Source organism: Malus domestica, chromosome 03 (assembly GCF_042453785.1).
Source record: "Malus domestica chromosome 03, GDT2T_hap1".
NCBI lineage: Eukaryota > Viridiplantae > Streptophyta > Magnoliopsida > Rosales > Rosaceae > Malus > Malus domestica.
The window spans coordinates 25,931,495-25,957,148 of record NC_091663.1 but is presented as its reverse complement, the minus strand read 5'-3'; the positions used below and the strand labels follow the sequence as shown (position 1 = coordinate 25,957,148).

The 25,654-nt window shown below is 36.8% G+C and overlaps 4 protein-coding genes across 5 annotated transcripts; 2 read left to right on the top strand and 2 right to left on the bottom strand.

Moving 5' to 3' along the window:
* The first annotated feature begins 1,060 nt into the window (after positions 1 to 1,060).
* On the top strand, positions 1,061 to 5,084 carry LOC103418979 (syntaxin-52-like). Of its 2 annotated transcripts, none has more exons than XM_070819204.1 (6): positions 1,061 to 1,410; positions 2,740 to 2,958; positions 3,272 to 3,474; positions 3,577 to 3,677; positions 3,798 to 3,842; positions 4,786 to 5,084. In XM_070819204.1, exons 2-6 carry the CDS (start codon positions 2,744 to 2,746, stop codon positions 4,915 to 4,917), a joined length of 696 nt encoding a protein of 231 aa, XP_070675305.1. In that variant the 5' UTR covers positions 1,061 to 1,410; positions 2,740 to 2,743; the 3' UTR covers positions 4,918 to 5,084. The 2 variants fall into 2 exon arrangements, with proteins under 2 accessions (XP_070675305.1, XP_070675304.1); XM_070819203.1 differs by lacking the exon at positions 1,061 to 1,410 and adding an exon at positions 1,434 to 1,581.
* A 1,616-nt stretch (positions 5,085 to 6,700) lies between these two features.
* Positions 6,701 to 13,974, top strand: LOC103418978 (transcription initiation factor TFIID subunit 6-like). The gene is made up of 13 exons (XM_008357095.4): positions 6,701 to 6,841; positions 7,058 to 7,259; positions 7,720 to 7,806; positions 9,226 to 9,327; positions 9,415 to 9,523; positions 9,820 to 9,923; positions 10,003 to 10,137; positions 10,222 to 10,317; positions 10,476 to 10,600; positions 11,315 to 11,447; positions 11,652 to 11,777; positions 11,863 to 11,974; positions 13,472 to 13,974. Exons 2-13 carry the CDS (start codon positions 7,134 to 7,136, stop codon positions 13,810 to 13,812), a joined length of 1,596 nt encoding a protein of 531 aa, XP_008355317.4. The 5' UTR covers positions 6,701 to 6,841; positions 7,058 to 7,133; the 3' UTR covers positions 13,813 to 13,974.
* A 1,785-nt stretch (positions 13,975 to 15,759) lies between these two features.
* Positions 15,760 to 19,045, bottom strand: LOC103418977 (cell division protein FtsZ homolog 1, chloroplastic-like). The gene is made up of 6 exons (XM_008357094.4): positions 18,619 to 19,045; positions 18,132 to 18,231; positions 17,687 to 17,916; positions 16,967 to 17,134; positions 16,468 to 16,701; positions 15,760 to 16,125 (listed from the first exon to the last, which is right to left on the bottom strand). Exons 1-6 carry the CDS (start codon positions 18,880 to 18,882, stop codon positions 15,856 to 15,858), a joined length of 1,266 nt encoding a protein of 421 aa, XP_008355316.3. The 5' UTR covers positions 18,883 to 19,045; the 3' UTR covers positions 15,760 to 15,855.
* Positions 19,046 to 20,041: 996 nt separating this feature from the next.
* On the bottom strand, positions 20,042 to 22,402 carry LOC103428061 (V-type proton ATPase subunit e1). The gene is made up of 4 exons (XM_008366154.4): positions 22,258 to 22,402; positions 21,976 to 22,122; positions 21,161 to 21,208; positions 20,042 to 20,391 (listed from the first exon to the last, which is right to left on the bottom strand). The coding sequence occupies exons 2-4, from the start codon at positions 22,071 to 22,073 to the stop codon at positions 20,325 to 20,327; spliced, it is 213 nt and encodes a 70-aa protein (XP_008364376.1). The 5' UTR covers positions 22,074 to 22,122; positions 22,258 to 22,402; the 3' UTR covers positions 20,042 to 20,324.
* Between the last annotated feature and the right edge of the window lie 3,252 nt (positions 22,403 to 25,654).

Sequence of the window (25,654 nt, the reverse complement as noted above, 5' to 3'; positions counted from 1 at the left end):
TTGGAAACTCGAGCTAGCGTTTTGGCTCAGATTCTTATTTTGGTCACTGTGTTTTCAGCATGGTCCCTGCGTTCCATCTCATTTAACAAAAGAAAATGTTCCACACACCTCTTCACACTTTCTACACACACTTACTAATTCATGTCATTTTATTTTTATTCGAACCAAAGGGAAAGGGATCCTCTCCGGATCCCTTCCTCTTAATCCACCAAATTAGAGAATCTGTGTCGTTGAAAATTGATCCAATGACTTAAGTTATTATAACTTTTAAAGTGGATTCCTGTGCGTAATCGTTGGAACAATTTCCAACAGCACGAATTTCCTGATTTGATGAATTAGAAGAAGGGATCTGAAGAGAACCCTTTCCGAAACAAAGGGCCAAGAATGGAGAACACTATGCTGAGGGAGTAGGAGAGCGTGAAAATCATTTACCTAACCGAATTGAAAATTGGATAAATAAAAAACATGGATTATAAATGCAACTACCCTTGCCATCATTACTCTCACACTACCATTCATAGCTCCTTTTTAACTGTTGACACATGATGTCAGCCCACTATTGCCACCATCCCCCAATCCTATTGTTGTCACCACCCTCAACCACCGCCATTGGAACCACCATCCTCACCAATGGTGAAAATAATAGTGATTGGGGGATGGTGGCAATTTATTAGTCCTTTTTAACTGTTGACAATATATATTTTAACATGATGTTTTTGTGATGAGTCACCACTACAGCACCATGTTAAAATATATGTTATTGAAATCGGTCCTCTTCCATTGAGGGACACCAGTTCGACAATCGAATTTTCATCTCTTATTTATATATCATCCTAACAAAGTTCATCAAAACTGAATATCATCAAGACGACTTGGTTTAATGAAAAAAATAGACGAACATAGTTTTTTTTTTTTAATTAAAATGACTACTTAATTGAAATGCATTTTCAAATTATAAAAAATACAAAATTTTATTTATCGTTTCCATTTTACAAAATAATTATTCAAAAACAATAGTATAAAACTTTACTAAATAACTAATAATTATTTAAGTCTTCTTAATTGGCGGGTTGGATACGATTGGCAACGTAAAGGAAGGATAGGACTTTGGGTACGGCGACACGAAAGACACCGTGTAGGACACACAGCAACCTAAATACTTTTAAATAATTCTGGGTGCGTTGTCCACCACGTCGACATCGGGGTCGGACAATGTCTCTGCCCTCTCGCCTTCCCTCTCCCTGTCTCTGTCCCTCTCCCCTGTGTTGTTGGTTGGTTGTGCCGTACGACGTCGTCTCCTCCCTTTAAAGTTAAACTGTCTCCCTCGTCTCCATTCTCGTCACTATCCCGATACGACCTCGTTCCGATCTCCCCATTCTCCACGGTCCACAATCGCAATCCCTAAATCAGGTAATTCATCACCCTCTACATTGGGATCATATCTATTTCAATCTTGTTTCCCCCCGTCCATTTATGATCGAGATCAAAAATTTCTTCGTTTCGTTTTGACAATTTCGATTAGAGTTTAGGGTCGATCGGCAATTTTTTTTGGCGAATTATGGGTTATGTGGGATCGTTTAGGTTTGTGCATGTTGTTTTAATTAGTTCTTAATTTGTTTCAAGTTTTGAATTTGTATCGATTTTATCTGGGCATCAGTTGCTTTGATTGAATATTTACTTGAATTGGTTCAAATTGTTTTACCCAGCTTGAATTGTGGATTTGTTGCTTCAAAAGCACTCGATTTGCATCTTTTTTCTTTGAGAATTTTCTTGTTACTTTTGTTGCTCTCGGTTGAGACTTGAGCTCTATCGATTAGAAGAATTGGTGGAAGAATGTTCATGTAGTCCACTCAACTTACTTAGAATTAGGCAAATTAAGAGCGTAGTTATGGCCGGTGTCGCTGCATTCCACAGTAAACGAGACAAGCAGGATTTTTGTGATGAGCTGATGCAATGTACTTGTTAGCTGGTTTCCTTCAATTTTTCTAAGCTAGAGGTCCTTTATATGGTGTTGTAGATTTTTGATCAAATTCTGGTAGAAAGTGTAATTGTTACCATTTTGGAATTAGGTAATGTTCCTGATGTATGTTAATGTTTTGGGTTCGTCATGGATATAGTAGTTTTTAGAGTCGGTAAGATTGGACTAAATAAATAGAGATCTTATATGTGGAAGTTTATGCTCCAAAAAATGGTGGTGTGACCGTGTTCAGCTGGATATGCATTTCTGAGAAGTTTCTTGGTTTGCACTCGGTCAACACAGCACTTTTATTGTGCCAAAAAGCACTTGGGCTGAATTTATAGCTAGGTGACAATGCTTTGGTATTCATAGGTTTAAATTAATTGGAAATTAGCTGCAGGATTACATAGAGGGAACTGTTGATTTTGATGCGAATTTATTATTGTTTCTTAAGTGCTTATCAACCAAACAAGTACTGCTCATGCTATGTTACTCGTACCAAATAAATCATCTGTCTTTGCAGCTTAAGGTCAAAGATATGGTGGGTTGGTAAAGTTCTTGGGGAAAAATAAAAATTGTGCGAACCAGAAAGATGAAATATCCTTACGCGGTGCTATTCTAGATATAATCTCCTGCCAATGGTTAACCTTTGTATTTTACTTGTCATCTGATTTTTATAATCCTATGCAAGGCCCAAATATATTGAAAGATATTGAGTTCATTTGTACAAAAGCAATCCCTGAGAATGTTATTGATGAGTTAATTTGCCCTTTTTATTTCAGTACAATGGCATCTTCTTCGGACTCATGGATAAGGGAATACAACGAAGCAACAAAACTTGCTGATGATATCAGTGGTATGATATCTGAACTGAGTACATTGCCTGCAGGTCCTGACACCCAGCGTCATGTCTCTGCTATACGGCGGAAGATTACAATATTGGGGACTAGACTTGATAGCTTACAGTCCCTTCTGTCAAAACTCCCTGGAAAACAGCACATGTAAGTCATCATAGTTGACTTGTTTTAATGCATACCCCAAACTGCTATTGGAACAAATATAGGAATTGAACAATGTTGTATGCTCTTCTTTCATTTCCGGTTTCTATTGGTCAATGTAGCATGTGACGGGGTTTATTCCCAAGTTATGAGTTCTTTGAGTATGCATTTCATGTGATCACCGTTTGTGATAAAAGCTCATGAAACTTTTGATCAAAATCAAACATAGTTATTGTATGATAGTCCTTCATACTGTTAAAGATACTTCTGGCTATCATTGTATGACATTCTTTATGCTGCCATTTTTGAAACTCAGATCAGAGAAAGAGATGAATCGTCGAAAGGATATGATAGGAAATTTAAGATCGAAAGTGAAGCAGATGGCTTCAACATTGACGTCCAACTCTTCCAACCGAGATAGCTTGCTGGGGCCAGAAATAAATAAAACTGATGCCATGGGAAGAACAGTTGGACTAGACAACTACGGCCTTGTTGGTTTGCAACGACAAATTATGAAAGGCAAGCTCCTTATCCCAGATCTAACTATTTGTTGTTCTGTAATATTTGCACATGGTTTGATTTTCACAATATTGATCTTTACATGATGTTCCTATGAAGCAGAGCAAGATGAGGGGCTTGAGAAATTGGAGGAGACTGTAATAAGCACAAAACATATTGCATTGGCAGTCAATGAAGAACTTGACCTACACACTAGACTTATTGTATGTCCTTGCATTCTATTACTTGTGCTTTTGACTCTTCCATCTAAATAGTAATTACTTATTTATCTAAAATGTATTTGTACTCTCAGTATTACTTATTCTTTCTGGCCCATTGTGCAGGATGACTTGGATGATCATGTGGAAGTTACGGACTCTCGGCTACGGGTAATCATCTAACTCGTTTTTTAAATTATTGTGGACCCTTGTTTAGCAAATGACTGTTGCACACGTCTTTTCTTCCCACCTGTTTTAATTCCCGGAAACAAAGAAAATCAACAGTGAAAAAAAGACTATTGTGTACCTTGACAAGCAAAAGATGTGTCCCTGGTGGAAAATTTTTAGAGCATCTTGTCGTTCATAAAATGCATTTTGATTAGTGTGGGCTGTAGTTAATTCTTTGCTTGGTATTTCTTAGGAAAAAATTATTACTAAAGTAAGCCCGATAGGAGGAAATATTAGATGCTGTCAAGTGAAGAAAATTATGTTACTTTAAAGGTTAGGAATTGCTAGAGAGACTGAAGGAAAGTGATGGGATTTAAGTGATAAATCTTTATTCTTTTTTCATCTTTTGGACAGCCAGTGGTTCATGTTTTTACATATGTAACTCCAAACTGAGGGTTTTGGCTGAGATCGTGAGGAGAATAGCTTAGGCCCCATTTGGTATCCTACTTAAGAATAGGACTAAAAAATTTGATTTAAAAAAAAAAATCAATTTTTGATTTAACTTTTTAAAATTCAAAGAACGTGTTTGGTAGGCAACTTCTCAAAAATATATCCTACTCAAAGAAAAGAAAAAGAAAATATCCTACTAAAAAAAATTCAATATTTTGCTGCTACCATTTTGGGTGGTGTCTTACAGTGAAAAAAAGGGTTGTAGACGAACTAGAATCATATGACTTAGATTGCAGATTTGATTTGAGGTTTGGTGATGAAGCTTTTAGGGTATGTTTATGTTATAGTCTCTGTGGGGGTATTATATCATGCCAAGGACTGTCGCTGAAGTTGATTGTTTTGATTTCTTTGCTTTCTTTCCTTAAGAATTGCAGTAGTTTAACGTGAGCAAATATGAATCACATAATATTTTGTCTACCCGTAATTGTCAAAACAGCGGGTGCAGAAGAACTTGGCAGTTTTGAACAAGCGGACAAAGGGTGGTTGCTCTTGCATGTGCATGCTTTTATCTGTCGTCGGGATCGTAGTTCTGATTGCTGTGATATTTTTGCTGATCAAATACTTGTAATAATGCCAACTATAAGTGTATACCGAGTCTCATGATTTCCAGTTTGTGTGTGTTTGATGTGGATTGCTGTCTTCGTTGTGATGATGTATTCGGCTTTCTTGGTTTTTTCGGTTTGTGAATTTGTGTGTTGTTAAAATAATTGTAAATTTTATTTATTGGCACGTATTTTCTGTTTTTCATTGTTTGATACATCGTTCCGATCGGTTAATATACATGAATGAATTTGGAAGCATGTTTTGAAAGACTGACGTCAACTGAAAACAATCAATCATTCGTAAGGGCAGCAGTTTTATAACATTCCTTTGCCATTGGATGTTCTTCTTTTAGGCTCCGTTTGGTGGGTTAGATGAGATAGATTGTGATCAATTAAAATAAACTTGAGTGTAGTACGTAGTTTGTTGTGCCAAAATGTGAGTTGAACATGACATAACATGATGGGTTATTAATCCACATTATAGTGGGTTGTTTAACTTGTCCTTATACATGTATTACAAATCTTGTCATACAAGTCCTTACCAATTCTAAGACCCAATTTCATTTAGTTCACTAAACGAGTCCTAATTATTTAAATAGAGGCCGGAACTCGACAACAATTTTATGGGAAAGAAAGGGAATTTAAATAGACGAAAATTTAGAAGTTGGTCTTCATTTTTATTTTCAATAATTTCGATCAAAATTGAATGCTCAGTACCATAATACTGGTAGTATTCCTTTTCGCTTAGAAATGAGAGGTCTTATGTTCGAATCTTATGGATGGCGAATTTGATACCAAATTAGACTGCTTATTGTGTGGCTTAGTTGAACTCCTCATTCCTTAATGTAAAAATATCGATGTGCTAAAAAAATAGTTGAACACTAACACCCTTGAAAAAATTCCACATCCAAACGGTAATGGGAATGAACTCCACACAAATCTATACACTTTCATCACATATTTGTTTGTTTGTTTTTTTTTTTTTTTGATACAACGATTCATATCTGGTGATTTAACGTTAATGTTGGAAGATGAATGAATCGAAAACATGACTACATGAGCAATGATTAATGCTCTCAAGGGCTTGAGTTACAAGCTACTTGCTTTTGTTCATGAGATTCAAGAAGTAGCCAAGGAATTGGCCAAGTGGGTATGGCATTTTTCCCTAGGTTACTGGAGTCGAATTCGCCGTCTTAACTCTCACAAGTAAAGAACAATATTACTATACTATACTATTAGTGACATTCATCCCTTTCATTTAGTTCAAGGATACATATTTTTCCAGTCTTGAAAAATGTCTCAAATTCGAATACCTTAGGCCATCTCCAATGGAAGCCTAAAGGTCTAAAAGCAAAAAAACGCTATGATTTGTCAAAAAACTCATCTTCAATTAGGCAAAGGGCTATTAGGCAAACCAAATGTAGCCCTTCTCTTAGCCCCTTTTATGAGACCCAACTCCTCAGTTCAATAATTGATTCAAACTCAATGACTAGATTTGAAAGCCTCCAACGGTAGTTTAATTAAATTAACCAATAAATTTAAAATATTAAGTTAAAACTAATAAATTATCTGGGGTGCTATGTTTAGCCCCTTTGGTTGGAGATGATATATGAATATGGCCTGACTTTGTTCATTTAAAAATTTGAGATGATATATGAATATGGCATGACCTTGTTCATTTAAAAATAAATTTTTGCAGAACTATAATTCTGGATAGAGTTATATTTAGCCATTTCAGTTAGAGATAGTCTTACAATGAAGACAAATTATAGGCCTCGTAGGCCTAATATTTGCGGTTTGGGCCTTGTTGATTTGCAGGCCCATGGCACAAAGCCCAGTAAGCAACCTCTTTCCTTTTGAACTGACAGCCATGGGTCTCTGACTTCATCACCGGCACTCGTCGTCCACCATTACAGTCAAACCTAAAGTCCGATTCCGTGCAGTTTTCAGGTAAATTTCTTCTTCTCAAAACACTCTTTCTCTACACAGCTTAAATTGCATGTATAATATATGTATATACCTATATTGCTCCACATATGCAAATTTTGGGACTTTCTTTCTGCTTAATCTCGTTTCCCCGCAAAATTTGCTACAAAATTTCATACCCAATTGGCCAATTCCTTTGCGAATTAGGTTTTGCTTGTTAATTTGATAATTTCTTTACAGAACCAGTGGCGTTGGCCATTGATGCAAGAGGGCTTATGTAAGAATTAAGCGAAAAAAATTGTCAAATCAAATAAAGATGAGTAATGTGCCGAAAGAAGCGATAGAAGTTGTAGCACAGAGCATCGGCATTTCCAATTTGGCCCCCGATGTCGCCCTTGCTCTTACCCCGGATGTTGAGTATCGGGTCCGAGAGATCATGCAGGTATTTGCTTTGTTAATGCTGTTACAGTAGGTTTGTTCTCAATTTTATTCAGTATAATTTGGCATGTGGGTGGTTGTAGATTGGTTCGACATTTGGTTTTCACAAAAATGAAAGAACTAGCTTTAGTTTACTTGTTGCATTTGGATGTATGAATTGGACGTATCCGAGAGTGTTGAAGTGTAAATTCTTATCCTTCATTGCCAATTGTAACTCGAAAATGTTATTTTACAAAATATCCCTTTAAATGTTTGGTTTTCTTATCGGTAAATAAGAGCTAAGGGAAAAATTTAATCTGTAAATAAGAGTCAAGGGAAAAGTTCAAGCTAAGAAGCAACTTCTTGTTTTCTTCTTTAAGGTAGATTATCGTTGAGTTAAGCAAATAATAGGTTTGAGTTCATTATGTGGTCTATGCGTTCCATTTATGCCAGTGAGGAAACAAATGCTTGTTTTATAATTGCAGGAGGCAATTAAATGCATGCGGCATTCGAGACGGACTATTCTGACTACAGATGATGTGGATAGTGCACTTAAATTAAGAAACGTGGACGTAAGCCATACTTTATTTTCAGATATGAGTACCTTTGAGGGGGTGTTTTAATCTTATGGTTTTCTTTATCTTGGAGAGTAAAGATTGCTTCCTTTCATTCTAAATGCTTTATAAATTGTCTCAGTTTTCTTTCTGTTAGTTTGCTTGCTTTTTTTTTTCTTTTTTTCTTTTTGGAACTCTGTTAACGTTTAGTTAAATACTTGGAGCATCTTTTTGTTGCATGATTAATACATTGTAGTATACACGTTAGAACTTATAATCTTTATGGTAAGACCTTGGGGATCTTTTATGGAGTTAAGTCTGAACTCTATTAAACAGAAAAATGGAATTAAGTCTGAACCCTAAACAGAAAAATGCTTCCTGGACTCGTAAGATAAAGTGGATGGGAAAAGATTCTTAGAAGGATAAAAGTATTCAATACTCTAATAGGTATGAAATCTTGGGACAATCTCCTGGAAAGGGGCCTTCTTTGCCTTCTATCTACACTGTACTGGAAAGCCCCTAAACCATTTTATTTGCTTCCTAGCCTTGATATGAGAATGCAATTTGAGCACCTCTGCAAGATAGACCCGATAGGTCCCATTTCTATTTGGTTCCCAAGAACGGTGGATTTTGTGACATTCCTGTGATAGGTCCCATTTGTTTCTCTTTGTGACTACTCAGCCCAAAGCCTTGAGTATTGTTCAAGGACGTGCTGCATGAGTTATTCAAAACCTTATGAAATACCTTCTCTCCCACTTCACACCTTGGTACGCACTGTTTATATATGTATATAGAAAGAGATGCGGTATCATTTTCTCAGAAAATGAAATTATAATAAATTTTGAGGGAGCGGATATGTTATGCAGTCTGATATAGTGTGGTAGGATCTATTAACTGATGGATAGAATGGTGCTCCACATGTCTAAGCCAACATTCCCTTCCCCCCCCCCTCCTCTTCCTCCTCCTTTTTTGGTTTGTTAGGGGTTTGAGTGTCTTTGAGCGTCTTAAAGTGTATCATGTTTGTCCCATGTGTGTGGATACTGTGCTGAAAAATAGGAATTTCTGGGGGGCAGTTTGATAACCATTTCATTTTCATTTTCACCTTTGTTTTCACTTTTTTGAAAACTGAACTCTTTTTAGGTTCAATTTTTGTTTTCACTTAAAAAAAAAAACTGAAAACTACTTTCTTGAGTTTTCAGTGTATGGTTTTTCGTTTTCATTTAAAAAAAAAAAACAGAAAATAGTTACCAAACAAGATTTCAGTTTTAAGTTTTCAAAAAAGTGAAAACCAAGAACTGAAATCGGAATGTTTATCAAACGGCCCTTAAGTTTGAAAAGGTTGTCCATTGCTTTCATTTTCTGATTTTATTTGTTTAACTCATGTTCACCTTCTCAATAAACAAAGATAAAAATTTGTATGTCTTCTTCATGCAATAGCCAATATATGGGTTTGCCTCTGGAGATCCTTTGAGATTCAAGAGAGCTGCTGGACATAAGGATTTGTTCTACATTGATGACAAGGATGTGGAATTTAAAGATGTAAGTGCTTGTTGATGACTTGAAATATAGGTTTTCTATGCGAAATATATCAATTACTTTCTTCTTATATATTACATGATATTAAAGGTCATTGAAGCACCTTTACCAAGGGCACCTCTTGATGTATCAATTACTGCTCACTGGCTGGCAATTGAAGGTGTTCAACCTGCAATTCCAGAAAATGCTTCTGTTGAAGGTAGCTGCTGAACTTATATACAAGATTTTCTTGGCTAATTTAGGGATCTAGTCTTTACCAAGGTTTTTCTCCTAGTCTACCATGCCGAGACAGGCATCATATTTTGAATTATAATTTGCATATCCACTACGTAAACCCCTTATTTAATCACGTTCTGCTCTGATTAATGATGATATATTTCATTTCTAATAATTTGCTTAATCATTGTTCCGTTTTCCGAAGTATGACCAATTTTATTTGAAAGTTAACTTTACCATCAATACTAATTTGGATTGCCATAATGCTTTGCTTTGTAGCACTTGCAGCGTACTCTGATGTCAAAAAATCTGAATACAAGGAAGATGGACTTCCTGTAGAGATTAAATTGCCTGTTAAGCATGTATTGTCAAGGGAACTTCAGGTATTTTCTTTTCCATGTTCTTTGTTCACTTCATGTAAAATAATATCTAATGGCAATTTCCCTGTGGTTGCCTCCGCAGCTTTACTTTGAGAAGATTACCGAGCTTACTCGCAGGTCTAGTTCCACCCTCTTCAAAGAAGCATTAGTGAGCTTGGCAACAGATTCCGGACTCCATGCGTTGGTTCCATACTTCACATGCTTTGTTGCTGATGAGGTAGTCATTCTGGTGATATCTTAAATTGGGACCGATTGCTTTTTGTCATGCATTGTAAGTGACTTTTTCCTCCAATTGTCTCAGGTTACACGGAATTTGAATAATTTCCCTCTGCTATTTGCTTTGATGCGTCTTGTCCGGAGCCTTCTTCAAAATCCTCATATACATATTGAACCTTATGTAAGAAGTGCATTCTATCAACTGTTGAAGTACATAGATTTTGTAGCTATATCATCTTCAATCTGATATTTCAGAAGAATTTATAGTTTGTCTATCAGCTATTTAAAAGTTCCATTTCAAGTTAGGTTTTGTGTATCTAATTTTGTAATTTGTTCCAGCTACAACAATTGATGCCATCTGTTATTACCTGCCTTGTTGCAAAAAGATTAGGGAATAGATACACTGACAATCACTGGGAACTTAGAAACTTTACAGCAAACCTGGTGTCTTCAATTTGCAAAAGGTGAAGACTTTTTTTATTTATTTTTTGTTAAACCTATTTCTTTGTTTAAGGCATAGATACTTGCAACAAGTATAGCAATGTTGTGCAATATATGCATTGGAAAAATACCGGCAATATATGCTTACCAAAAAGAAGAAAAAGTTGATCGTTAATTTCAATTTGGTTCATCATGTCTCATGCATTGGTCATTGGAAAATCTTGTTTATATTGCCTGAAGGTCATTCTTGTAACGTACAATTATATTTACGCATACTAAGCCAAAGGCTGGAACGTGTATGTGGCATTATTGAATGGTTGCGTGGTCTAAGTACACGTATTATAGTCAGGGCTCCTTTTACATAAATCAAGAACCATGTTCCAACTAACGTAGCTGACTCGGTCTGCCAGATTTATAATTTTAGTAAAACTTAGTCCGACATTGTGACCAATTACCCTTTTTGAATAAATTGGCACCGTACAGACTGTTTAAAAATAATGGGATACTGGATTATTTAAAAGGGAGTTTTAACGAAAAGCCCACGGTACTGTTCACTTTAACGAAAAACCACATTTTTACACTAAAAAGTCAAATCTGGTACTATTCACTTTACCCTTTATTTTGTCCTTATCATTAAAACTCAAAGTTTTCAAGCCCTTTTCATTAGTTTTCCTTATTTAAAATTCTAGCCTTATGTCAAGATATTTCTATATTTTATTAGCAGTGTGTTTTTGCAGATTTGGGCATGTTTATCACAATCTTCAACCACGTTTGACAAGGACTCTGCTTCATGCTTTCTTGGATCCAACAAAAGCATTATCTCAGCATTATGGTGCAATTCAAGGGATAGCAGCTCTTGGTCCCACTGTGGTATGCTCTAGTGCATGCTTTTATGTTACATGAATTTTCTAATAAGGCTGCAGTCTCTTGCGTGTTGGAAATATTTTCTTAGCACAGTTGCATTTAGTTTTAATTGTGGCTGCCTTCATGGCCTTGGTTTTTCTACTTTTCCTACTAGAAACATCTTTTTGTGTTGGCTTTGAGAAAATTGAGATGCTTCTTAATGTTGGACAGGTTCGTCTACTCATACTTCCAAATCTTGATTCGTATATGCAACTTCTTGAGCCAGAAATGATAATTGAGAAGCAAAAGAATGAGATAAAGAGGCAAGAAGCTTGGCGTGTCTATGGGGCTTTGCTGGTTAGTTCATATTTCAATCCAGATTTTGTTGTTATGTGCATGGGTTTGCTATCAAATTGACTTTGACATGGTATGCCACTTCCAGAATGCTGCTGGCCAATGCATGCATGATCGGCTCAAGCTGTTCCATAGTCTGTGGTCTCCTCCAGCTCATGCTGTTTGGAAAAGGAATGGAAAGGTTGCAACAACAATGACAAGTACGCTTTCCTTAACTTCTTTAATTGCTATGCTATGTTCCCTGAACATACATTGATCCATTCATATTGCTCTGTGCGAGTGGTGTGATTTGTGTTCGGTATTCAGGTTAATGTGAATCATACACACATGTATATACATTATGTTGGAAAACTTAAGAAAGGGATGTAACTTCTTTCATAAGAGGAAGGATTGCATGTGGCCCAACTCAATGCAATCCTATTATCCAAACTGTTCACTTGTTAGGTACCTACTTGAGGATTGTCTTTACAAAATAACAGCCAAATAAGGAATCAGGTAGTCATCTAACTGTGATAAGTATATGGACAAACACAGTATTCCTATTTGAGGATTGTCTTTACAAAACAACAGCTAAATGAGAAATCAGGTAGTCATCTAACTGTGATAAATATATGGACAAAAATAGTATTCGTGATAACCACTAAATAATCATGATGATAATCCAACTACAGTGGAATTTGTGGCTGTATTAAAAGATACTAAAGATAGTATAATGAGCCATAGAGTAGCTAGTAATTGTCTGCCTTTGGAGGATGGTTGAGTGTGAGACAAGGTGATGCATGTATGTGCTATGATATACAGTATGTAATCCACCCACTTAATGAGGCTGATATCTCATACCAAGCAGAATCGGAATAGATGTGTTTTGTGCCAAGTTCGTTTAAAAACTATGCATGGCCTAGAACTGTGGAAATCAGATGTTGGCTTTAAATATAATTCTGACAGAATCATTGTTGTCCATGCTTCTGTAATGTAAGTTGCAAGTGATGGATTTTTGATATGGCGTTAGTTTTAGATGGTCATTGTCAGTGTTTGCTTCTGTTTGTCACTAAATTTGGTGTGTGTTTGTAGAACTGACAGGAAATAGGGTGATAATGGAAACTTCAGAATGGTATTTATTATACTGGCCTGTTGAATGGTTTTGGGTGTTAAAATTTTGTCCTGTATAGTGTTTGTTGTTTCAATCTTTCAAGGAACATGGCAAAGGTGAAATTATACTGGAAATCTGGTTGAATACTTGATTCTTCTTAATTGCCTCTTTAAGTTCTCCCTCTGTGCACATGCATACTGGCCTTGGGATATGCGTTTGCATGGGTCAAACGTATGCAACTATAGTATAGCTAACCAAGAATATTTTCTTTGTAAGACCAATCTGTTTAGAGCTGTAAAAATTTATACAGAACATATGTTTCTTCCCTTCGCCCATGAGCGGTAGGTCTCGGGTTCGAGACTTGGGAGCAGCCTCTCCATAAATGGGGGTAAGGCTAGCCGACATTCACCTCTCCCAGACCCTGCGTAAAGCGGGAGCCTTGTGCACTGGGTACGACCTTTTTATATGTTTCTTCCCTTCACATGGTAGCCTTAGCCTCTAGAGAACAAGGTTTGAAGATGGTGGCAAGTTTGTTTACTTCAATTAACTTAAATATGTGCTTTTTCCCATATCGTCCTTGTGCTTAACCTCCTCCTGTTCAATCTAGATAAACGCAAAGCAAGCACAGACAACATGATGCAACAACCACCACTAAAAAAACTAGCTACTGATGGTGCGGTGGGAGCAATGCCAATGAACTCCATGCAAGTTGACATGCAAGGAGCTGCAGGTGGATTCTCCACATCTGTATCGATGTCCCACCAGTTACCAAAGGAACACATGTTGGGAAGGGAGGTCAGTGGGAAAACGGTAAAGGGGTCAACAGTTCTTGCTCAGGCGTGGAAGGAGGAGACAAACGCAGGACATCTAATGGCATCATTGTTCGAATATTTTGGTGAAAGCGTGTTGTCCTTTACACCCAAACCAGAGTTGTCTTTCTTCTTGTGATTAATTTGTTGTCGTTGGTATTTATTGTTCTTAAGAATGTGAATCATTTGTTTAACTCCGATTCTCGTGTTGTAGTTAAAGAGTCCTGTAGGTTATCCATTTGTATGCATACAAAAGTTATTCGGGTATCTGAGGCCCTAAATAATAGACAGATTATGCTTACGTAACTTGCTTGAAACTTTGGCACCATTCGTTAGAAGTGATAGTGACCCCAGAAGCGCATGAAGGTTATGTGCTCTTGGATGGTGGTGTTTTTAATGTTCCTTCTGTTTTGCTCCCTTCCCCCCATTATTTTCTGGGATTCTACTTAATAATTTAATGGTGGTTATTGAAGGCACCTTTTGCTGAAAACACCTTCATATACTTCGAATTCCTGTATTATCTACTAACCAAAGCAATCAAAGAAGAATCGAGGGTCATACATAAATAGGGGTGTGAAAATTACTTCCACTTAACCAAAACCACTCATCCAACTTAATCATAATGCGTAAGCCATGTTTTACTTAAAATTCCATGTTGCTTTGCTCTCAACAGAAACGTTTAACAAATGAAGTGGGGGTCAGAGGAATATGTCCGTGCGAGTCATTTCTGTACGATTTCTAATGCTGCTGTCGAGAGTCATCGTCATGTTTTCAATACTTTTGACAATTTGGTGAAGCCAAAGTTTGCGTTGCTCCTATACAGGTATGTTTGGTTTGGCTTGGGACGTTATCTTTGTTGTTGCTTGTTGGTTTATGACTTTTTATGGAATTGGAGATGCAGTTATGTGTTTGTCCCTGAATTCCAATTTCTAATCAGACCTACCAACCTTCCAATTAGGGAAAATTAATGAAAACACCCAAAATTATACACTTTTAATCATCAGGACATGAAAGTTTTATAATTCTCAAAATACTAATCAGAACCATCAGATCACCAGACAAAAGCATAAAGTTAAAATCTTCCCCGCACTAAAGAAAGTGGTCCAAGAAGACAAACAAAAGTTGACATGCAACGAGTGTGGTCCATAACAAAGCAGAAGGCACCAGAATAAACAAAATTTCACTGTTGGCAGAAACTTTCAGAAACAGTGAAATTCAAAAACAATAACATCGATAATTACTTTAAGAAATAGTTGTAAATAATTGTATACTTTTTGAAAAGTAATTCGTAGCTTAGCGGACCAATTTAATTTTGTGTATACAAGTAAGCCTTCTCTCCATTTGATACCACCACAACACCTCAACCTGCATGCGAAGAAGCATGCAAACATCCCAAGTTTCTTAGCATCATTTCCATGTTTTGAAATACAGATGAGACACCAGAAGTTGTACATTGTCCAGTCTTATATCATCGTTCGTCAAGAGTTATATCTATAGAGAATCACAATCCTCGGAACAACATGAATTCGCAAAATTATTTGTGTAAACATGAATTTAGCTTATATGCTCTTCCATGGTGGTTTTAATGTTCTTTCTGTTTGGTTTACCCCCTTCCCCTTGTCATTAACTAAATAGTTTATATCGACTTTGTGCTTGGCTTGTTATGCAAAAAATTTATTTTTTCTTGATAGTTTGATAATCCACGCAGGAGATTTGTTGCTCAAATGATTTAGAGCACTTACCCTTGCACCTGAAATGTGTGTTAAAAAACTTGGGCCACTTAATACTACGGTATTTCTTTTTATTTGTGAGTGAGATGTCAATTCTGGCTAAAGATGGATTTTTTTATTAACAAAAAATACAAAAACATGCATCTGCACAGAAATCCAGATTGGGATCCAAAACTTAGGCTTCAATTTTTTATTTTTGTTTTAAAATAAAAATATCCCCATTAACTTTTCTTCACATTTTCATGAGGAAAAATGATTGAAACATGTAATGTGTTTATGTATATTTGAGAGACCACTGATTTAGCCAGTCTCCACGCAGTGAAAGTAAAAAGTGGGAGGGGAAATAGATAAAAGGATTTGACTGAAAAAAGTGACATGAAATCTCATAGATTGGAGCTTCAGTATCATTACATGGCAAAATGCACAAGAGACTGAGAAAAATACAAACTGAATTAAAAGAAAAGCTTTCTCGGAGACGGTTTTGATGAAATGGTGGAGGGTGAGGATGAGGACTTTAGGGGAAGGGGAATCCCTCTGCTTTCTTGACCCCCTGCAACCTTGTCAAGCAGCTTTGCTGCCTTGGGGTCTGTTAGTAGTGTCTTCTGAAATGACTGCGAAAAGCCTGTTGCAATAATAGTCACATGAAGCTCTCCGTTGTAGCGATCATCCACAACAGCCCCAAATATTATGTTAGCAGAAGGATCTGCCAAACTCGTCACGACCTGAAAATTCACAATAGTTTGCAGACTTCATTAGGCCAAGGAAAGGAGCAAAGAAAAAAGGGCTACCAGCACCAACCACAAGCAATAATTTACGACTTCCCCCTCATCTTTGAAAATGAAAATGTAGAGGTAGGAGAATTGATTCCCACTATGGGGAATGTATGATGTAAATCCTGAGGAGCTGGTTTGAGCTCACTAAAGTTACATTTTCCCTCGTTCCATACAACTGAAGAGACCACTTTTCAATATAGTCAATGTTCTCATTAGATTAATATGGAAGCAGAAAATTTTCAGGGTCCCGTTCTTCCTTCAAGATTAAAGCATAAAACCCCGTAATGTTACCTGAGACACTCTGTTGACTTCCTGCAGGGTTATGTCCTTTCCACCTGTGATATTATACACAACGCCAGTAGCTGATTGAATTGAAGATCCAATCAGAGGAGCCAAAGTCGCCTGTTCAGCTGCTTCTTCTGCACGGTTTTTGCTGGAGGAAACACCTACTCCGAGCATTGCAGTTCCTGAGTTTTTCATGACTGCCTTTACATCTGCAAAATCCACATTCACCAGTCCGGGTATCTACATATAAAGGAAACAGCACTTTCATTTGCCTGAGATTATCAGAAAAGATATTGCGGTACTATAATTTGATTCAGTAGAAAGAGCTGAAAATTAGATTATTCTGAGAAATGGATTAGTTTCAGCATCTTGGTCCTTCTGTATTCGCAAATTATCATGTACTTCACCAATGATAACCTAATTTACAATAGTGCAAGGCTATAAATCAAAATAGCTCTCAATATTTGAACTCTTATACGTTTCAGCATCTCAAGATAGTACTTACTGTAATTATGTCAGAAATTCCTTGCACTCCCTGACGTAAAACATCATCAGCAAGAAGGAAAGCATCTTGTAGGGGTGTCTGCTCATCAGCAATATCAAGGAGGCGATCGTTTGGTATCACTATTAGAGTGTCAACATTTTTCTGCAACTTTTCAATGGCCTCGAATGCCTGGAAGAAGCCAATGAATGCAAGTAAGATTACTCCCAATCCACATACTGCTCATACGAAAACTCAATGATAACCGAATAAATTTTAGTTTTACTTTTGTTATGTAAACTAATAAATTTTCAATTATGGTTCAGAGCTGGGGAACTTGGAAATTATTTAGTTGGACCTAGGGCTCACCACCAGCAACAGAAAGTACTAGGGTCACCTCCATTTCGGTTAATTTTAAATTGGTCAAGATGTTATGATGATCTTTTGAGTTTTTTCATATGCTATGTCCTAAATAATGACTTTAGCCAATGTAAAATGCGGTCTCATAAAGCAGTATTACAGAAGACAACATTCCAAACCACGTAACAGTTAACTAACAAGATGTGAACGCTAAGTAGTAACTAATAAGCTCATGGTATCATTCAATTGTCTAAGCATACTTGGGAAGGAAACATTTGTTTTTATATTAATTCAGGAAAAGTGTATAAAACAATTGTCGAACAGAGATCCATTTATGCAGCTACAAAAATTCAAGATATAAATGAGGACCAAATTGACACCTGCCTGCAAAGATCTTTTACGCCCTTCAAAGCTGAAAGGGTAGGTAACCACACCAACAGTCAAATAACCCGCCTCCTTGGATATCTGTGCAACAATGGGGGCAGCACCGGACCCTGTTCCTCCACCCATCCCAGCTGTTACAAAGACAAGATCTGAGCCCTTTAGAGCATTTGAAATAGCCTCTTTTGATTCCTCAGCCGCTTGCTCCCCCAAAAGCGGATTCCCACCGGTACCTGCAACTCTATCAAATCCATTAAAATCATAGGCCTCATAGAGAACATAACAAGTCCTCATCGGTGATACCATTAACCCCAACATTTATAGGTGTACATACTTAATGTGATACTATACTATAGTATATAAATACATACATCATGCACCGATATACATGTACACAGACAACACAAAACTATGGAGATTTTCCCAGATCGAAAAGAGGGTGCCTGACCTAGTCCACGAGTCAAAAGCTCCCCAATTTGAAGCGGGTACTCAGCAGCAGACTGCAAGAGCGCCTGAGCATCCGTGTTTATGGCGTAGAAATCAACACCCTAATGTCAACAGAAGCAGCACACTTTCAGTAACCAATTAATTGCAAGTAATTGTCAAAGCATTGCTAGTAATACATTCAGAAAAATTCCTTTTTTAAGTGTAAATCGCCAATTTTCAACTGCTTACTAAAGTTCGTCTACTCAGTAAAATCAATCCAGTACCAGCAACAAGTAAAGAAATTTAAATTTTCAAGTTTTTAGCAACTAAAATTACAATTGGCTTTGCAAAGTAAACACAATTACAACACATTGAAAAAGACCCAAGAAAAAATATACATCTTAATGAACATATTTATGCAGATTTACACCTGGGATTCAAATAAAAAACCCAATTACACTCTCAGTTACACAAACATAGAGAGAGAGAGAGAGAGAGAGTGAACCCACATGTAAACCGCTGCCAATCATGCGATTAACGGCATTGTTGCCACCTCCGCCGACCCCAACGACCTTAATCTTGGCCGATTCCGTGGGCGCAAAGGAACAGCTCACGACCCCAAAACGGTAACGCTTGCATGGGCTACTTCTCTTGCCGCTCAGAGGAATGCATGTTCCGAGGGAAGGCAGTGCCTTATGGTGGTGAAATGCTGCGGCAATTGAGGACGACGTCGTCGAGATTAGGTCGTTCGGGTTTGTCCATGAAGCCATCATCGTTTTTCCGTTTGCTTCTCAGTGTCTCTTGTCTCACAGATTTACACAGGGTTGGGGTTTTTAGGGTTTTACAAAATTAGAAAGTGATCCACTAATAGTTGAATCCACCACACTTAATATTTATTGTTAAAATGACTTATAATAAGAAAACAAATGAAAATGACTTGAAAATTTTGAGTTTTAACGATGAAGACAAAATAAAGGGTAAATTGAATAGTACTAGGTTTGACTTTTTAGTATAAAAATATGGTTTTTCGTTAAAGTGAACAATACCGTGAGTTTTTCGTTAAAACTTCTATAATAAAATGACTATTTAAACCTTAAAAAGTAAAAAAAATCAATTATTTTCTTACTACGCCCCAAATCATTTAAAAAAATCCTAACCACCTGTAAATTATATATAATTTTATATGAACTTGCACTCACAACGTCTTGTGATTATGTTTTTTTTTTTTATATATAAAAAATGTTAAAGGATTTTGCAACATAAGAGATGAAGTACTCTAAAATATTCATATCTTCTTTTGAGATAGTGTAGTATTGTTTTTTTATGTTTGCTAAAAAAATTTATGCATGTTTGCTGTTTATTTTTTAGGATGGTTTGTAGTGCAATTTTGCAGAACAGAGAATCTGCATGGACACAACAATAGCACAATCAACTAGCCTTTCATGATTTTTTATTTCAGAAAAGCCAGCAAAGTAGTCATTTATGAGTTTAAAATCAAATTCACATCTAAAGCCTAATTCCCTTAAATTGACAAAAACCTTGAAGCAGCAGAACCATGCACACTGTTTGTGTGCTAAAGGCAAAGGGTTTAAATTTATTTTTTGGATAAGATGAAGACTTAAGGTAGATTTTGGTGTGGGGTGTATGAAATGTGTGGGGTGGGAGGGTGGGTAGTCTTGGTTAGTAAGTGGGCTGTATTAACATTTTTTTTTTAGTTTAAAACGTAAATATGAGGTGTTTTAGTATATGGGGTGTATTGATTAATATGTGAGGTGCTACTAAAACAACCTAAACAAATTTAAATCACATTAAAAAAGAAAAAAAGCCGAACATCGTAGCGTAGGCTTGTAACTAAAAGCATGCCATTATAATGATGGGTTCTTTTATTGGAGTCAAAGATAAAAGAATCTTAACTAAAAAAGAATCCAGAACTGAACTTGCTCTAACTTATTCCATTTACTTCGCATTTATCCGATTTTGAATATCTTGACATTGAAAAATGAATGAGGGTACATATAACATTTAATATGAGGTAATGTAGAGCAACAATGCCAAACGAATTCGACGTTTACACTCCAACATTTACATACAAATCCAACACCAGAAGATACTAAAAATAATCAATTCGACTAAAACTTGATGTTCTCTGGAGACAATCCATCATCCAAGCGCCAAGTAACCAAATGAGGCGATATATGCTTTTCAAAACGCAACTTCACTCTCCTTCATTTAGAATAGGGACTATGAGTGGTTTCATTTGTGCAAGATATACAATTGCCCACCTAACAAAGCCAAAGATTACACAAATATGATGTCAGTTGATTAAAAGGGTAGAAAATTAAATAACTGAATGCAATCTCTCGAGCTACACAGTACGCCAAAAGGAAAAAATTGATTGATATCATCGAGGAAACTTCATCCCATGAGAATTACACAGAGAAATCATATCAAAGTTCAGAAAATGTAAACTCAACGGGCACCAATTCATCTAGTCTTTACATCTTTATAGCAAGGCAGGAGTGCAAGAAGGTTGACTCAAATAGGCATTAACTTATCATGCACAACGGGTCGATCACAAACTCTTCCTAAGCTATCACTGCACCACATTACCCTCACCATTTTGCAGTCAACCTAACCAAGGAATAAAGGAGGGGTTTTTTTGTTCATTTCACTTGGAAAGATGATAGGCAGCACAAGTACACTACCATGATGGGACACGTTGTCACTAGTGGGGGTGGATTGGCTGTTGCAATGAGTGAATGAATAAACAGGCTAAGTTCTAAAGCCCCTCTAAGGAGGATTTTCTGTCTGAGGCATCCAATCAATGAGCTACACAACAATATTCTCATTTACCCCCCAATCCAGACGACTTAGTGCAGAATTTATGTTGACAACAAAATGGAAATAACTCTCTCGTCGAGCATAACTAGTTGTTCTGGATCTAGAGTCTGGACCAAAAATCTTACGTCTCACTAACTACTGAATTATCAAAAACCTTGCTACTGATGACGAAGAAATATATATACGATAATATGTTACAGAAGAACTTACATCATCCAACAACAGATCGTTGCTGTAATAACCAATGTTAGATGGAACCTGCGTAAGAATATAGCATTCAGTATTTTGCTCAAACAAGCATGATTTTATATCAAAAGAAACTGCAAGGAATTTTCTCAAACCACTCTTTATTTTAAATGACGGCATCATATTCGTAAGCAGGCAAAACATAAAGACTCAATTAAACTGTGAAAGACAAATATTAAGCTATTTTTTTCGCAAAGCAATAGTAAAGACTACTTATCCTTATAAATGCTATCATTTTAAACAACATTGGATAACAAAGAACTAACAATCCGAGGCCAAGGGTCGTGAAGGCCCACACGTCAGTGGCTTAACTCTAAAGATGATCCCAGGTGGAATGAAGTTTCTGAGTCACATTTACACATGAACCGGTTAGTTCCATGACTGAAAGTCTTAGTAAACACATATAAACCATTGAGACTAGACTAAATTAGCAAACAACCAACTAAACAAATTTAACCAGTTTTCATACAAGTTCGCCAGCATCAAAAAGCTTGGATCTTTGCATTACGAGATGTGCATAGCTCTCCAACATCAGATATCAAAATGAATGGGCAGTGACATAACCAATTAACTTGTAGAATAGTACTTGTAAGCAAATTTACACGAGTAAAAATTGCTTAGCTCCCAAATACAAAACATTCCTTAGGATCTGTGTGATCATATACCCAATAAATTCAGCGGCTAGATACATTTTGGTAAACAAAGGACAAAAAAAAAGACCCAATATTTTAAGGGATATAGAGAGCAAAAAAGTGAAATTGGATGATGGGGAAACTTACAAATTAGCAGAGGGTCCTCTGTTGCAGCAAATTCTGGTACATAAGGACGCAATAATCCCAATCACAATGAAAATTAGGGTCGTAACTAAGAACCCCATGTTGGATTTCTCTTCGATCTTGATCCCCACAACCACAAAAGTTCAATTTCTGCAATACAAGATTGAAAAAACAAGGAATTCGAACGTGATTTAGGGTTTAATAATTGTAAAGGTTAATTTAGATAAACAGGAAAAAAAATAAAGGGCAATGATTCAGCTTGAAAAAAAGAGAATGGAAACCTACCGGCTGTTTGGCTACCGAGAAAATGTGGAAAAATAAATCAACGGATAGAAAATTTTGGGATCTTAAAGTCGATTTTGATGAATTGGGAACGCTGTCAGGAGGAAAACGAACACGGACCTTGAGACCCAAAAGAAAAAAACAAAAAAAGAACTCGGAGGTTTAAGCCCAAATATAACTCGGGCTAAAAAGTAGTCCATTTTTAAATGGGCTTTGTGAACCCTCCCTGCTCCCAAGTTTTTTGTTTTTATGTCAAATCGTCCCAAGCCCTTTGTTCGAAGATTGAATTTGTAAACAAAATTTTGTAAACTAAATGATATAAAAATTGATGATTAGATTATTATTTAAATGTTGATTAACGTGCTTATTTCTTATTGGTGACACATCATTTAATTTGCAAATTTAGTCTACCTAGCATTTTCCCTTCTAATTTATATTCAACTTAAAATTTAAATGTGATATTTTGTACTCAATTATTGTTAAAGACAAGATGTAAATAATTTCGAAACTAAATTTATCAACACACTCTACATCCAATAACGAAAACCCTCACCTAGACGTAACCTCATTTCTTACATGCTTCTCCTATGTTCTACTATGGCTAAATCCTCACCTCACCTCGCCCACTACCTCCTTCTACAATAATAAAACCGTAAGGCACTTTCATAGAGAAACATAAGCTCTATTTGACGAAAGGATGGCGACCAATTTAGAGCAACATAGCAGTAGATGCTAACACAAAACAGTAAAGAGGACATGGATGATCTGCTACTGCTCGAAATTAAGTTACACACCATGTTCTGACGAACAAAAATTTCCATGATGCAATTGACCGAGGATTGGCTTGAATTACTTAAGGGCCGTTTGTTAACCATTTTGTTTCCGTTTTTAGTTTTTGGTTTTCAACTTTCACTTTTTTCAAAATTGAAATCTTGTTTAGTTACTATTTTAAGTTTTCAGTTTAAAAATGAAACCTGAAAACTTGTGTTTTCAGTTGAGTTTTTATTTTTTTTAAACTGAAAATTAAAAAATAACTACCAGACAAAGTTTCCAAACAACCTTTTAAGTTAATATTTGGATTTTTAATACTTGTGAACACTTTTAAATGCAGGGCAACTGGCATGATGCATTCCGCTATGCCATCCTTCAATTAAACAAGTTGTGAGATTTTGTCGGAATGAATTTGTAGTAGTTTGAAATGGTGGAAATTAGTTTTTATTACAGGATTTCTTACCCGTTAAGTTTAGGATTTATTGCTTATTGAGGATTATGATGTGGCTTATATTTAATTGACAAGGGAAAGAGAGGGCACGATAGAGAGAGAGTGGAGAGAGTGGAATTTGGCCCCATTATTCTAAATTTCAACTAGAAAATAGTTTATGTCTAAGATTCTAATCTTCCATAGGGGTGATAGCCTCCTGAAAGTCAGAAACCTCTATCTTGGTACTCTTTGGTTCATCACTTGCATAAAGTTTGATTCAAACTTCTTACGATGAGAATGATATTCAGCTACAACCTTTTGGAGAGCACGGCAAACACAAGACCAATGGTCCTTTGAACCACAACGGTATCACATGTTTGCATTCATGGTTTCATGTGTTTTGCCCTTATTCTTGAAGTTTGGGGCCTTGAGAGCGAGTTTAGGGTGCTTTTGAGCTCAATTTCCTCCCTCAGATGGGCCTTGGTTCTATTGACCCTGACGAGGTGGCTTTTGGTCGCCCCTACCACGCCTATGTTGGCGTTTTGGGAGTTGGTTTGTGTTGTAATGTACTTCAGGCATAGCAATCGCCCCAGTAGGTTGAGCTTGATGATTTTTCATCAACGGCTATTTCTGCTTTTTAGCGAGAAGTAAAACAGAGATCAAATTCGAAAACTTAGTAAACTTCTGAGACCTATATTGTTGCAGTAGGGCAATATTGGTCGTAGAGAAGGTCGAATAGGTATTCTCTAAGAGATCATCTTCAGTCAAGTTCTCGTTGCAGAACTTGAGAAACGACCAGATTAACTTTAGAATTATATTCATTCACAGACTTAAAGTCTTGGAAATGCAAATGTTGCCAGTCATGTCTTTCTTCAGGCAATAAGATGTCCTTTTGGTGATCAAAGCGATCAACCAAAGCGACCCAAAGTGCTCGTGGATCTTCCTCAACAAGGTACTCAGTTTGCAATGCATCATGAATGTGTCTTCAGATGAAGATCATGGTAGTGGCTTTCTTAGCTTCACCAACAGAGTTGTCCATCTTATCTTTAATGGTGGGACACAAATTCTTTGCGGTGAGGTGGAGCTTCACATCTTGGACCTACTTGAGGTAGTTTCTTGCAGATACCTCTAAAACGGTGAAGTCGTGTAACAGCCCGTCCCTAAAAATTATGAATTTATAATTTTAATAAGTGAGTTTACAAAAATGCCCTTCGAGGTAAAGTGTTGACTTTTATTGACTGTCTTGTCGTGTCATGTAAGGTTCGTTTTCTTGGCGTATTATCGTAGTACTCGCCGTTATGAACGCATGGGTGCAAATGGAGCGCAATTTGGAGTTATAACGAATGAGATATTAATGTTTAAAGTTGAGGGCAAAATTGTAAATTAATATTTTCTAGAAAATTCCAAATTTCTGGAGCCAAATTTGGAAGGCCACGTGTGTTGCCCAGATTTAAAGAAAGATGAAATGGGTAGTGGAGATGGTGTATAAAGGAGGGAAATGAGGGAGGAACCAGCGAGTGGGGAGATGAGAGAGAAGAGGGTGACCAATGGGTGAGGAGAGAAAGGACAGAAATGAGAGAAGGGGAAAAACGGAGGAACCGATCAGGTTCCTTTTCGACCTGTGACCCGGGTTGTAATCGATGGGTTCTTCGGTGAATTTCACCATTTTTCCATCGAATTGGGCTGATTCATCACTCCCAATCATCAATTCTACTTCTCCTCTACCATTTCCATTTCAAATTTGAGAGGATTGGGTTGGGAATTGGGGGGTTTTGTACCTGTGGGTGCCGTGAGACCCGTGGCCGAAATCCATCAAATCTGAAACGTTTCCATTCAATCACTGCCACCTAAACACCCATCAAGAGGTCAAGAACAAAGCCCAATCAGTGGTTGGAGCGTCGGAGTTGATTTGAGGACGAATCAAGAACCACCAAAAACTAGGGTTTCCGGCGGATTTTTGTGAAATTGGAGCTTTTCCCAGAAAAATTGGCCTTGGTCGTAGCTATGAAAGTTGCTCTACTCACTGAGATATTCATTTCTATGAAATTTGGTAATTTTTGGAAATAGTTGAATTTTCCAGCAAATCAGGGCGGCCGACCGCCACCTGCGGTGCGTGGGCCGAGGTATCCCATGACCTTCCTAGGTTAAGTTTGATTACCTTGATACCATTTGTGAGGTCCGATTAATGAATTTCCGTCA